The sequence below is a fragment of the Macaca fascicularis genome, chromosome 2 (genome assembly GCF_037993035.2).
Source record: "Macaca fascicularis isolate 582-1 chromosome 2, T2T-MFA8v1.1".
Classification (NCBI taxonomy): Eukaryota; Metazoa; Chordata; class Mammalia; order Primates; family Cercopithecidae; genus Macaca; species Macaca fascicularis.
Window position 1 is genome coordinate 159,587,529 of NC_088376.1, and position 12,377 is coordinate 159,599,905.

General features: G+C 48.6%; 1 protein-coding gene across 12 annotated transcripts in view; it reads left to right on the forward strand.

Annotated features, from left to right (window-relative positions):
- Positions 1-12,377, forward strand: part of MYLK (myosin light chain kinase) — a 274,054-nt gene that overhangs the window by 225,641 nt on the left and 36,036 nt on the right. For 10 of the 12 annotated variants that reach the window (XM_015446344.3, XM_074033282.1, XM_065539127.1 and 7 more), the window contains 3 exons: positions 4,485-4,787; positions 11,117-11,149; positions 11,247-11,340. In XM_015446344.3, the coding sequence (XP_015301830.2) occupies positions 4,485-4,787; positions 11,117-11,149; positions 11,247-11,340 (430 nt within the window). Of the gene's footprint in view, positions 1-4,279; positions 4,380-4,484; positions 4,788-11,116; positions 11,150-11,246; positions 11,341-12,377 lie in introns of those variants that run through there. The other 2 variants (XM_074033284.1, XM_074033285.1) reach the window with 1 other exon arrangement.

The window sequence follows — 12,377 nt, forward strand, 5'->3', positions numbered from 1 at the left end:
CTGCGCCCATGCCAGCTACCAGAACAGACCACAGGTTCCACGCCCTGGCCCAACTCCCCAGACAGGAAGTACTGTGAAGCCCCCTGGAAGATTGTCTCGGGGGACCCGAGAGAGGGAATTCACAGAGGACTGAGCATCCACTCCCCACCCCCAGTTGTCCATATTCCTCTTTACCTTCTCTCTTGCTCTGTTTCTCTCCCTGGCCTTGTTTCTTTACCCTGTGTTCTGTTTCAGCCATTTCTCAGTGTCTGTCATCCTGTCCCGTGTCCCCTCTCTTCCCTTTGTCTTCCTTCCTCTGACCCCCATTCTTTTGTTTCTTTCGGTTAGAAGTTTCAGACTGGGGAAGACTGGTGTACAAAGGGGTCAGGGAATGGGTTTTTCATCTCTAAAGGAGAAGAACAACGCTTTTCTCACTCTGTCTGTTTTTGGTGACTCCAGGTGCTTATTTGAATAATTTCCTCCCAAGCAGTCAGGAACCTGTGGAGGCTTGGTGCTAGTGATCCAGTTTGCTGGTACATTTAGATCTGTTCTGAAGCACTGATTTGGCCCTATACTCCTGTCCTATCAGCAAGCATCAGTTCAGACTTTTCTTTGATGTTCTCTCTTATCTGCTCCTCCTTAAGCAACTTTGGGGTCAGCTTCTTTGAACTGCTTTTCTGTACTCAGCCGTCCCTCCCCCAGCCCCCACGATGCCCAGCTCCTGCGCGGTGCCACGCACTCCCCTCCTCCGATCACCACTGCGCGGGCTGCAGTTCTGGCCTTTTATGGTTTAGTTTCTTATTCTCTGCGGCCAGTGCTGACAGGGCCATTGGCGTGGCTGTCCGCCAGCTGGCAGGAGCAGCATGTTAAGTGCCGTCCTGGGAGGGGAATGGAATGGAGGAGAACCGAGGCTTTCTGTCTGCCTCCCCCTCAAAGAGCTAAGAATAGAATTGCTCAATAAAATAGGACTCACATTGATGGACACAGCAAAGCCACATTCATTCAGAGCCCATGCACTTAGAATTAGTTCAAAGTAAACCTAGATGAAGCTCAGATTTACCTGTGCATCTCCAGGGGCATCTCTGTATTCTCTGATCAGGGTTTATTAAGCAGATGTAAAACATACATGAGGTAAAACAGGAATCACTTGGCCTGCTCCAGACAGTCTTCATGCCTTTACAGACCAGCTAAATAAGGCCAGTTTAATACAACTCCTCCTTGTTAGCAGCAAACTTCTCTTATTGTATATTCTTTAAAGGAACACTTTCTTTTCAGATCATCTCTGACTCCCATTTTTCAAACGATAAAAAAACTAGCCTTCCCCTCTGTTAGCTTAAATGAGTGATGTTTAGCTATTTCGGAGACTTATTATTGTTATATTTTAAAAGGCAGCCCAGGAATTTGCGATGCTCAGAGCCTCTTCCTGTGCATGCGCCCCTGGTCTTGGCCTGCAGGGAGTGAGGGAGGGGGCAGTGAGCAGCACACCCAGATGGATTCCTTAAGGTCACTCACCCAGCGCGAGAAAAGCAGGTCTCTTTTCACATCTTTAAAGGAGAAAAACAAAGTAGAGAGAACCCCAAATACCCAATAATCCCCAAATGCTGAGTTTGGAACTTGCATGATTTCCCATCTTAATGCTCAGCTCAGGCTTAAGCGAGATGCCTTCTTGAGCTCATTCTGCCTGATAGCCTGGAAGGTCCTGAGCCCTGGAGTGAGGGTCCGGAGGCTTTTTGGAATCTCCTTTTGGCTCTGCCACTGACTACTGGGTTTTCTTGGTAAGAAAAATGCCTTAGCTGCTGAGGACCCATTTCTCAAGGGCTAGGATTATCCAGGTAGATGAACCTTGGGGGTCCTTCCAGCAGCTGCTGAAGTCCCAGGGAAGGGACATCCAGGTGGGGCTAGGCACAGCCACTGGTCATCTTCAAATAAGCGAGTACCAAGAGACCTCGAGGGCAGTTACTCTAGTGGGAAGCTGTAGGACGGGATCCTCCGTTTTCCTGGGAATTAGAACATTTGCTGAGGAGAAAATCCTGGAGCTGGTGCCATTGGAGACTCTTGTCTTAGACTCAGCTGAGTTTCCTAGTCTGTTAATCAAGCCTCCAGGGAGCCCTGGGAGAATTCAGAGGAAATGTGGAGTCTCCCTCGCCCAGAGATGCCCAGGGTCTCCCTCCCAGTCTGAGTGTGTCGCTGTGGAGGACAGGCTCACAGGAGCACCCTGTTCTAAGGACATCTGTTCTTTTCTGAGGGTTTTCATCCCTCACTAGTTCAGCCACTGCATGGGGCTCATAGCTTAGAAAGAACAGAAAGCATTAAGTGCAGCCCACAGCCCTAAAGGCAGGTGGAGGGGTGGGAGGCCTCCAATCTCGTAGGACTTCTGACTTGGGTCTTTTTTGAACTCCTTAATTTGGTAGCAAATTTCTTAAAAGTGTTGGAGGTTCACTTGGAATTAAAGTCCCTCTACCCGAATTTTGCATCTTCTCTTGTGTGACAAGTCTTATGTATCACATGTGTTATGTATAGGTTCTCATTTTCAGCCAAGAGACATCTGTTAACAGGGTAGGGTACAAATCTGTAACAGGGTAGGGTACTCTTCTGCAACACCCATTTCTCAGTTTTCTTTTCTTGACCAAAGCAAAAGGAAGATCAGTTGGCAGAGTGCATTCATTTATAAACCCACACGACTCCAGCCGTGGCCAATCACATGGTTTCCAAGCAGCCTTCTCTGGGAGGAGTAGTGGGTCTGTCTTCCATCCCTCTTTAGGCTTTTTTACTTCCTTAGCTGGGTCTTGAGAGGACTTGAACCACTTGTCTTTAAGAGAGTTTAGAGTAATAAACATCTTAGCCAAAACCAGAAATGTTTCAAAAAAGGCCAATATATCTCTCAGAACAAACAGTTTTTCTAAGAGAACATATTAAACAGCCAGCGAAAGTGGTTCACTTTCACAGGAGGCCTCTGGCATGACTGGCAGCACTGGGAAGTGGCTCTGTCACAATCCCAGAATCATTCCCAGGGCTTTGGTTACTGGGGATAGACAGTTTCTAGGCAGCACATTCTGAGCTGGAATGTGGATCAGCAGGGCTGGGAGAGGGGACAAGAATGAATATGAGTATGAGTATATATGTATATACATGTATACACATGCAGATTTTTCTTCTCCATATACACAGGGTCATTTGCAGAAATTGCCTTTGGCCTTCCTGCCTTGCTGGGGGTGGGAGAGTAGCGGTCAAGTACTTTATGTTTGCTGACTTGACGCTTGCAAAAACCCTAAGAGGTAGGAACATATTGGCACCATTCTCTGAATGAGAAAGTCAGACAGACAAACCAGTTTCAAATTTGCTGGGACTGACATAGCTTAAAAGCATGGTTTCAGTTGCTAGTTTGTGAGGCTTCATGAACTCAAAAAGCATTGGGGGAGATGAAGGGTTAATGAACACAGATATCTGTAGCTAACCAACCATCTGCAAAAACTAAATCTGAAAAATAGGAGAGTTTTGCTCAGATAAGCAACTAATAAAATCAGCAAAACTCAAGAGCCTCATTAAAGTATTGGCTACCATGATTTGACTTGAAGTTGGCAGCACTGCTAGTTCTGAGGCCAGGTCATCTGAATGAGAAGGCAGCCAGCCAAAAGGGCCACTTCTTATTTGTATCCTCAGCTCATTTTCTGTCCATTAGTCAGGGATGGCTGTGATTTGCTATTGTGGTTTGCTTTTGAAATTATTTATATCTCAACAGCCCTCTGAGAATAAAAGAGGTAGGGTAGGAGTAATTTTTAAGTATATAAAGTTAGAAATAAACTCCTACAATAATCTTGACAGTAATGACTAGTCAAGCCAGCCACTCTTCTAAGAATTTCTCACAACCACCTGTGATGCAAGTGCTGTTATTCACATTTTACAGATGGGGAAACTGAGGCACAGGGCAATTAACAGCTACCATGTGGGGACAGATCCGTGTTCAAACCTGAATCTGTCTGACTTCAGAACAGAAACATTGTGCTATACCGCCCCTTGCTGGGGCAGGCATTTCTCAAGACCCAGAGAAAGTGGAGGCAGACCCCTAGTTATGTCACAGGTCATTGGCCAAGGGCCTGAAGGACAGACACACACACTCAAGCTGAACTGTCTCTCTCTCAAAACATGTTTTCGGTGGGAAATAGTCCACGCCTTCTTGGCAGTCTCCTAGATCTGTTTACTCTGACAAATATGTTTATGACTTGAGCAAAGTACAGGAAATCATGACTTGCATGTAGACTGGAAAACTAGCAATAAAAAGGAGGGGCACCTTTTTTGGAGCAAATAGTTATACATGGGGCTTTCGGCACAGGTGGATTTGTACGTAGCTCTAACTGTGATATGCGGATGAGGGAAAGAGACGCAGGACCAGGGACTTCAGAGTGAGTTCTCTAGGCTGCCTTTCCCCAGTGACACAGGTAATTCAAAAACTTCCTTTGCCTGCAGTTCTGGAAAGTGTGGGTGATGTTGTGCTTCTCTATCCCCAGATAAGCCAGACCCCCCAGCTGGCACACCTTGTGCCTCTGACATTCGGAGCTCCTCACTGACCCTGTCCTGGTACGGCTCCTCGTACGATGGGGGCAGTGCCGTGCAGTCCTACAGCATCGAGATCTGGGACTCAGCCAACAAGACGTGGAAGGAACTAGCCACATGCCGCAGCACCTCTTTCAACGTTCAGGACCTGCTGCCTGACCATGAGTATAAGTTCCGTGTACGTGCAATCAACGTGTATGGAACCAGTGAGCCAAGCCAGGAGTCTGAACTCACAACGGTAGGAGAGAAACCTGAAGGTAGGCTGCCTTCACTTCATCAGTGGCTTGAAATAAATATGTATGACTGACCTTGTGTATGTAAAGACTGTACTGAAAGGGGTGAAGAGGAACTGAGGAAACATTAATGATGACTGGCAGGGTCTTTTGGGGTCTTGGTTTCCAAGACAGTGATGTTGAGCCATTCTTCAAAAGTATTAATACTTTGGACATTTCAAAAAACATTGAACCAGCAGTTGTGGCATGCTGCCACCAGCGGGCGATGGTGTGTAACTCAGCGGCACACCAGGAGTTCAAGTAGGCCTCACGTTCCTCTTCCACCTTCCACCCCTTCTCTCCTCCTCTTGTATCCATAGTTGAGTGTCTACTTGGTGTCGGATTCTTAGGACACAAAGATAAGACATGGAGCTTAAGATCTAGGGGAACAGAGGTGTGTATGGCTAACTATAATGAGAAGGGATGCATGGTATTATAGCTGGGTAAACAAAGAGCCAAGGGGACATAGCAGAATGCATGGAGCATTTTTCCCTGGAGACCAAGGAAGGCTTTCTGGAGAAGGTAACACTTAATCTAAGTCTTGGAAAGTGGGATAGGATTCTAAAAGGCACGAAATATAAGGAAAGGCACTCTACAAGAGGAAACAGCATGAGCAAAGGTTACAAAGCAATGGCAGTGTGTGGCATTTTCAGATGCTCGTGTGTGGCCAAGGCATATGTTGTGTGAGATAGAACAGGAGGAAGTAAGGCTAAAAGGGCATTTTAGGTGAAGTTGTGAAGTTCATCAAAAATTCTCAGGCAGAGGATCAGGAAGATTAGATCTGGTTTTTGGAGAACTAGGGAAAGAGCAGGGCTTTGCTGTTCACAGTGCAGTTGTGGACCAGCAGTCTTAGCATCCTGGAAGCTTCTTAGCAAGCAGATCCCCCAGGCCCTTCTGGGCCTTGACTGAAAATGATCCACTCCTTAGGGGATTCAGAGGCACACGAACGTTTGAGAAGCACTGGAGTGGCGGGTGGGTCAGAGGAGATGAGACTGCAGTCAGCCATACCAGATGGGCCTCTGGGATGACAGTCCAGGAGAGGGATGAAAAGGGCATGAACTTCAAGCCTCGGGAGGTAGAATTGACCATACTTGAGGACTTTTTGCATAGAGAGTTGAGGAAGAGAACTGAAAGATTCTAAGATGACTTACAGTTCCTGGCTGGGGTAACTGAACACAAATTCAAGAGCCAGCTAGAGGTTTATTGTTATAATTCACCATGGCTAACATGTATTGAGCACTTACTCTAAGCTTACAATGTGTTAATCACTTTATATGCATCGTTTCATCCAATCTCAATAGCCCAATGCAGCAGATACTGTTATTACCCTCATTTTACAGATAGGGGAAATGAGATTTAGAGGGGAGAAGCTACTTGCCCAAAGTCACAGAGCTTGTCATTGGCGAGCTGATGCTTGAACTCAGAGCTGTCTGTCCTGAAGCTTGTGTTCCTTTGGTTAGACTGAGGGAAGAGGTCAGGCTGCCTTCCACGTTCCTGACTTGAGAGACTTGGAGGTTACATAACAGGGAGTCTGGGAGGAGAGGGGAGCTGTGGTTTCAGCCCTGCTGAGTTGAGGCATCTGAGGGATAGCCAAGGGAAGGTGTCCTCAGACATTGGGTCTAGAGCCCAGGAGAAAGGTTTAAGCTAGTGCTGCAGGCTTGGAAGTCTTTACTATTTAATTAATAATTGAAACCATGGGCATTGATAAGGTTACAGAGAGTGTGGTAGAGAAAGTCAATACCAATACCATGAGGAAGGAGCTTGCAGTACCAGGAGAAAGGACTGAGAGGGGAGAGAACCAAGAGGAGGCTGGAGTCTCAAAGAAACAGGGGAGGGAGAAGTTGCAAAGAGGGCTTCATAAACTGCATCCAATGCTAAATAAAGATGAAGGAGATGAGGACTCAGAGGGTCTTCGGATCTAGTCCTTTGGTTGATAGTGATATTTGTGATCAGTCTGTAGAGTTTCCACTGAGTGAAAAGACGGTTGCCCTGGTTAAGGAATAAATGGAAGAAAGAGAGGCCAGAAGCACGGAATATTATTTCAAGAAGTTTTGTGTGAAGAACAGGAAAAGGACATTGTAAATTTAGGATAAGAGGCCGGGCGTGGTGGCTCACACCTGTAATCATTTTGAAAAGGCAGTGCTGATTAACCCACACTCCACGAAGCCCAGCTAATGTTGGCTCTGACCTTCACCACTACCACCACAGCCACCGCCACTCCTGCCTCTCGCTCTTCTACTTCGTCCTCTTGCCTCATTTGCATCCCTGTTTGTACCCTAGCCCTCACCTCACATTCATTCACCATGTGTTCTGTGCCCCTCCTGTGTTCTAGGCACTGCCATAGGCACTGGGGATACAGTGGGGGACAAAGCATGGGTTCCCCATGGAGCTCCAGTGGCTTCTCTGTGCTGGAGCCACTCCTAAGACTAGGGTCCCTGAATTGACACTGCACTCCCAAACCCAAGTGCACAGAGCCAGCACCTTACCACGGCCCCGCCCCCTCCCAGCCCAGCCAGGTCTTCAACTGTACTCCCCCTCGAATCCTGCTGTCACTCAAATCCACTCCATCCCTGCTCCTAACCCCAATTTGTTCTAGTCTGTATAATTGTTAGCAAAACAACTACTGTGACTGATGCTTCTTGCAGAACTGGGGCCTCCTTGCAACCCCCAGGATAGTTCAATATATAAAGTCTGTACCGCTCCTATCCCAAGCTGCAGCTACGCCCTGGCCTCAGAGGCCGTCTCCAGGGCTTGGGTGCCCTCTAGTGTTCTCTGGGTGTGCAACAGTCCTTGGCTGCGGGAAGGGACAATTCTCTGCCCGGGGGACTGACTGGACTTGTGCCGTGTGAGGGTCCTGAGCACTCAGCTGACCCTCTCCCAAACACTCCAGGGTAACGAGACTCTCATCTGTTTGCAGAAATATCTCAGAACTATCCTCTAAATAGCCTTCCACTTAGCTCATGGATCTCATAGCTCATTCGGAACAGATTTTTTTTCTTTTTTAAGTTCAGTGGAAGACCCTTCTGCTACAATTTTAGCCCCTTCCCTCGTGGAAAGACGGAAACGAGTTCACCTTTCTCAACAACGCTTTATGCACCAAGAGCTCCACTAGTTGAACTGTGGTCTTTCCTCTACTTCTCTCTCATCCTCCCCTTGTGGTCATTTTGCCCCTCAAATAGAAGAGAGACAGGACAAGAAGTGAAAAGCAGAAGGGGATGTAGCAGCCTGGAATCTTTATCTTTTTTTAAGAGATCAGGTCTCACGCTATTGCACAGGCTGGACTTGAACTCCTAGGCTCAAGCATTCCTCCCGCCTCAGCCTCCCGAATAGCTGGGACTACAGGCACTTGCCATTGCTCCTGGCTTAGTCCGGAGTCTTGATCCGAGTTTCCTGCAGCATAAAGGAACACAGTGCACTAGAAAGAGGGGCTGGAATTCCTTGAGAATGATCTAGGTCCTTCCCCCAGAGCATTAGCAGGAGAATCAGACCTGCCACAGACCGCTGGGGTGAGAGGCGAAGGTGAGGCGTGGATGTGGACTCATGAGTGAGGCCAGAGGCTAGCACTGTGACTGTCTACCTGGACTCACAGTGACAGGCAGGGGCCAGCTCTAGGACTGGATACTCCCTTCAAGGCACGCAGGGAAAGGCCCCTCCTGCTGGGCCATTGGCAAGACTGCTCCTCCTGACACCGGGCCAGGAAAGCTGCCCTCTCCTTTCCCTCTCACTCTGCTGCTCGGAATACACTGGTCTCCATGCCACGCCAGGAAAATGTGGCACAGGAATAAGAAATAAAGGATGCCTCAACGGGTGAACCACTATATCAGGCAGCAGCACCACAGGTCAAGACAGGGGCCTCCCTGACAGTAAATAGGATGATTCCGTGTCGAAGACCTAGTCCAGTGACTGGTCCACCTGGTGTCCCCTCACTCATTGACTCCAATATTTGTGCTTCTGTTAAAACCCTGTTTGTAATACCATCACCGAACTAACCTAAATGTCTGTTGAACATACTTATTATTCTAGCGGTACCTCTCATGTGTGAGTTCCACATCCCTCCAGCCTTCCTCCTGTGTGAGGTAGAACACCAAATGGTTCTCCCAAGGTGCAGTTGTCATGAGTTGAAAAGTCCGAAACCCTCATCTCACCCTTGGCAATTGTGTGATTCTCTTTAAAGTTGTGTCCACTGTAGACTTCTTTCCCAACCTCAGAGGCCTCACTTTTCTGATTGTCTTAAGATGTAGCCCTTCCCTTCAGTGGCCTTGCATGCCACCTCCAGCTCCACCGTGGCTTTCTGACTGCCAGCAGCCAGAGCTCCGGGGCAAGCACCCAGGGCGCTCTCAACAGCTACCCAGTACTAACCCCTGTTTGGGGCCCATGCACACTTTGCCCTGTGACAGCATCTGACAGCCCGAGCAGTAGATTGAGGAGCTGCTCTTTCTGTCTTGGGTTTTAACTGTGTACTTTAGGGCTCACCACCCTAGAAGGTAGAATGATCAGATTCTCCTGAATACTAACTCCGTTCCTGGCTTCTAGTTGCATTGCTCTCAGGTCATCCTTTCCACCTGTGAATCGGACAATGCCACTCTTCACTCTCCAGCATGCAGATTTAGGAATGTTGATCAGTTAGGCCCACACCCACATCCTGACAGTAACTGTGAAACCCACCTCTGATCCTTCAGCTAGACTCTATCTGCATATCCCTGTCTATCTCATCCTTTTTTATTTTTCCATGGCAATTTCCTTTCTGTGATTATAACATACTTCCCAACCCCATTCATGTTTAGTTTCATTTTTTTAAAAAAACTAAGCTTTGTCAGCGGCATCTTAAGAACTCTAAACACACACTCCCATTCACACTCACACACTCACACAGGCACACCCACACTCACACTCATATGCCCACCCTTACACACTATCTCTCTCACACACACACACTCACACTTTAAAAATCCTTTTCCTCCCTCTATGCTTTCTCTCCTGTCTTTGTTTTGCTTCCTTGGGAAACCTCCCATTCGTTGTCCAGCTGTCAGCCGAGACACAGCCCAGACGATGGCTGAGGAGCACACAGCACAAGACGAAGCATGGTATCCAGAGCTAGCCAGGGCCAGAGACATCAGGTGCAACCCTTCCTCTTACAGATGGGGAAACCAAGGCCCAGGAAGGGAAAGGCAGTCAGCCAAGGTCAGGTGGCTCGATTGTCAACAAACAAACCTGTATCAAGGCAAAGGAAGGCCTGGAGCTCTGAAGTGGGTGTGCTCTGCTGGACGCCCCCCTGTTCCGGGGACCCCCTCCTGTTCCCCAGACCCCTCTTCCCTCCTGACACAGCCATGGGAGCAGCTGGCGTGACTGTGTCCCTCCCCGCCTGCCTCACAAATACCTGTTGGTTTCATTTGTGTGACGTTACTCACCCCCTTGTTGTATTCCATAATTTCCTCTAAGACACAACTCAAAGGCATTTCTTCCAAGAATAATTGCTGTCACTTACAATTGCCCCATTTTGTGTCACCCTCCTCTGTTGTGTATTTACTTTGAACCAACTAGCCGGGAGACGTGGCGGGCGCCTGTAGTCCCAGCTACTCAGGAGGCTGAGGCAGGAGAATGGTGTAAACCCGGGAGGCGGAGCTTGCAGTGAGCCGAGATCGCGCCATTGCACTCCAGCCTGGGCGGCAGAGCGAGACTCCGTCTCAAAAAAAATAAATAAATAAATAAAAATAAAAAATGTGCGTGATTATGATACACTTTGTAAATTGTTACTTCAAGTATATATGTTTTTGCCTCTTGAACTAAATTACAAGCTATAAGAAAGGAGAGACCATGCCTTCTGTGTAATATGTTTTGAATGCCCACAATAACTGATATTCAAGATGCTTGGTCCAGTGCTGGGATGCCATCAACAATGTTCAACAAATGGCTACATGGATTTGACACTAGAAGCAATTAGCAGTTGCTGACTTCTGAGCCAGGGGAGAAAGAGACTGTCACAGTTGTGTATAGGTTCTGAAAGTCAGGAAGGGTTGGATGAAAGTGGAGAAGGCTATATCTGGGGACCATGAGGCTAGAGAGGATGGGACGGAGGGGAGACCTGGTGGAGAAGTGGAGCTGAGTGGAGGGAGGAGGCTGGCACCTGCCATTCTGCATCAGGCCCTATTTGCTGTGTGGACTGACCAGCCCCAGGGGATGCCCAGAGCTCTGGGCCTGGTAGTCTTCTGCCTAGGGATGCTGAGGCCTGGCAAGGCCCCCAGCACATCTTATTCTCAGTGAGCCTTCAGTACTAATCACCTGTGTCTTCTCCGTCCTTCCTTGTGCCCTCCCAGAGCCAAAGGATGAAGTGGAGGTTTCAGACGATGGTGAGTGCAGCCCCTGTCCTTAGGTCAGTCTCTTGGGGTGGAGGGAGCTGAGTGGGGGCATCTGAGGCTCACACCAACCCTGACCCGTGCCCCACAGATGAGAAGGAGCCTGAGGTTGATTATCGGACGGTGACAATCAATACTGAACAAAAAGTATCTGACGTCTACGACATCGAAGAGAGATTAGGATCGTAAGTGGAATGGGAAGTTGCCTCTGGGCTCCCAGGGTGAGGGGTGGTGTGGGTCTCACAGTTAGATTCAGTGCCTCAGCTTCCTGTTGCTCCCTGGGCCCTGCCTCCTCCCCAGACTGAGAGTCCTGCAGGACCCATGAAAGCATCACTCACCCAGGACTCTCTGCAGAGTTGCCCATGCGGTCCTGCACTGTCCCAGCTCTGCAAAGGCTGTGGGCAAGTCCTTCCTTTTCCATGCCTCTGTTCAGAGCCCAGGACTAAAGTGAGACACAGGGAGGGGAACAACACTCACTGGGGCCTGTCAGGGGAGGGCGGGGGGTGGGGGGAGCAGAACATTAGGGAGAAGAGCTAATGCGTGTTCAGCCTAATACCTAGGTGGTGGGGTGTTAGGTGCAGCAAACCACCATGGCACACGTTTACCTATGTAACAAACATACACATCCTACACATGTACCCCAGAACTTAAAAAAAATAATAAAATAATTTTAAAAATAAAATAAAATGAGAGGACTGGATCAGTTATCTTTGGTATCCCTTCCATTTGATCCACAGAAGTCAGTGGAGGCTGATCGGTGCTCACTGTAAAGCAATGCCTGCGTTAGTGCTCCATTAAATGCGCAGCAGTCATCTAGCTCCCTCATGAACTTGGTCGCACTGCTTACTCTGGCTTCTCCCTGGGGCGTGGAGGATAGAGTGCGCTCAGACCCCAATCCTGAGCCAAGCTGTTCATCTGCCCCTAGCCCTGTCCCTGGAGGAATAGAAGAGGTGGGAGAGAAAGGAGTGGGACTCCATTTGTATTTCCAGCGGTTTCTGGGAAATGAAGGAGTGATGCAAACCGGGTATCAGTATCAGAAAGGAGTCGGTGCCATCACAGAGGAGCCCCACTCTCCCCTCTCTCAGCAGTGGGAAGCAGGACCCTGCCTGGGCCATCACCAGGGGATCAGTGGTAGGGAGTGGAAGGAAAGAAGGCAACTGCTCAGTAATTCTCTGCATTTGGGAAGGGCTGTCTCCACCCATCTTCATGGGTTCCACCACAG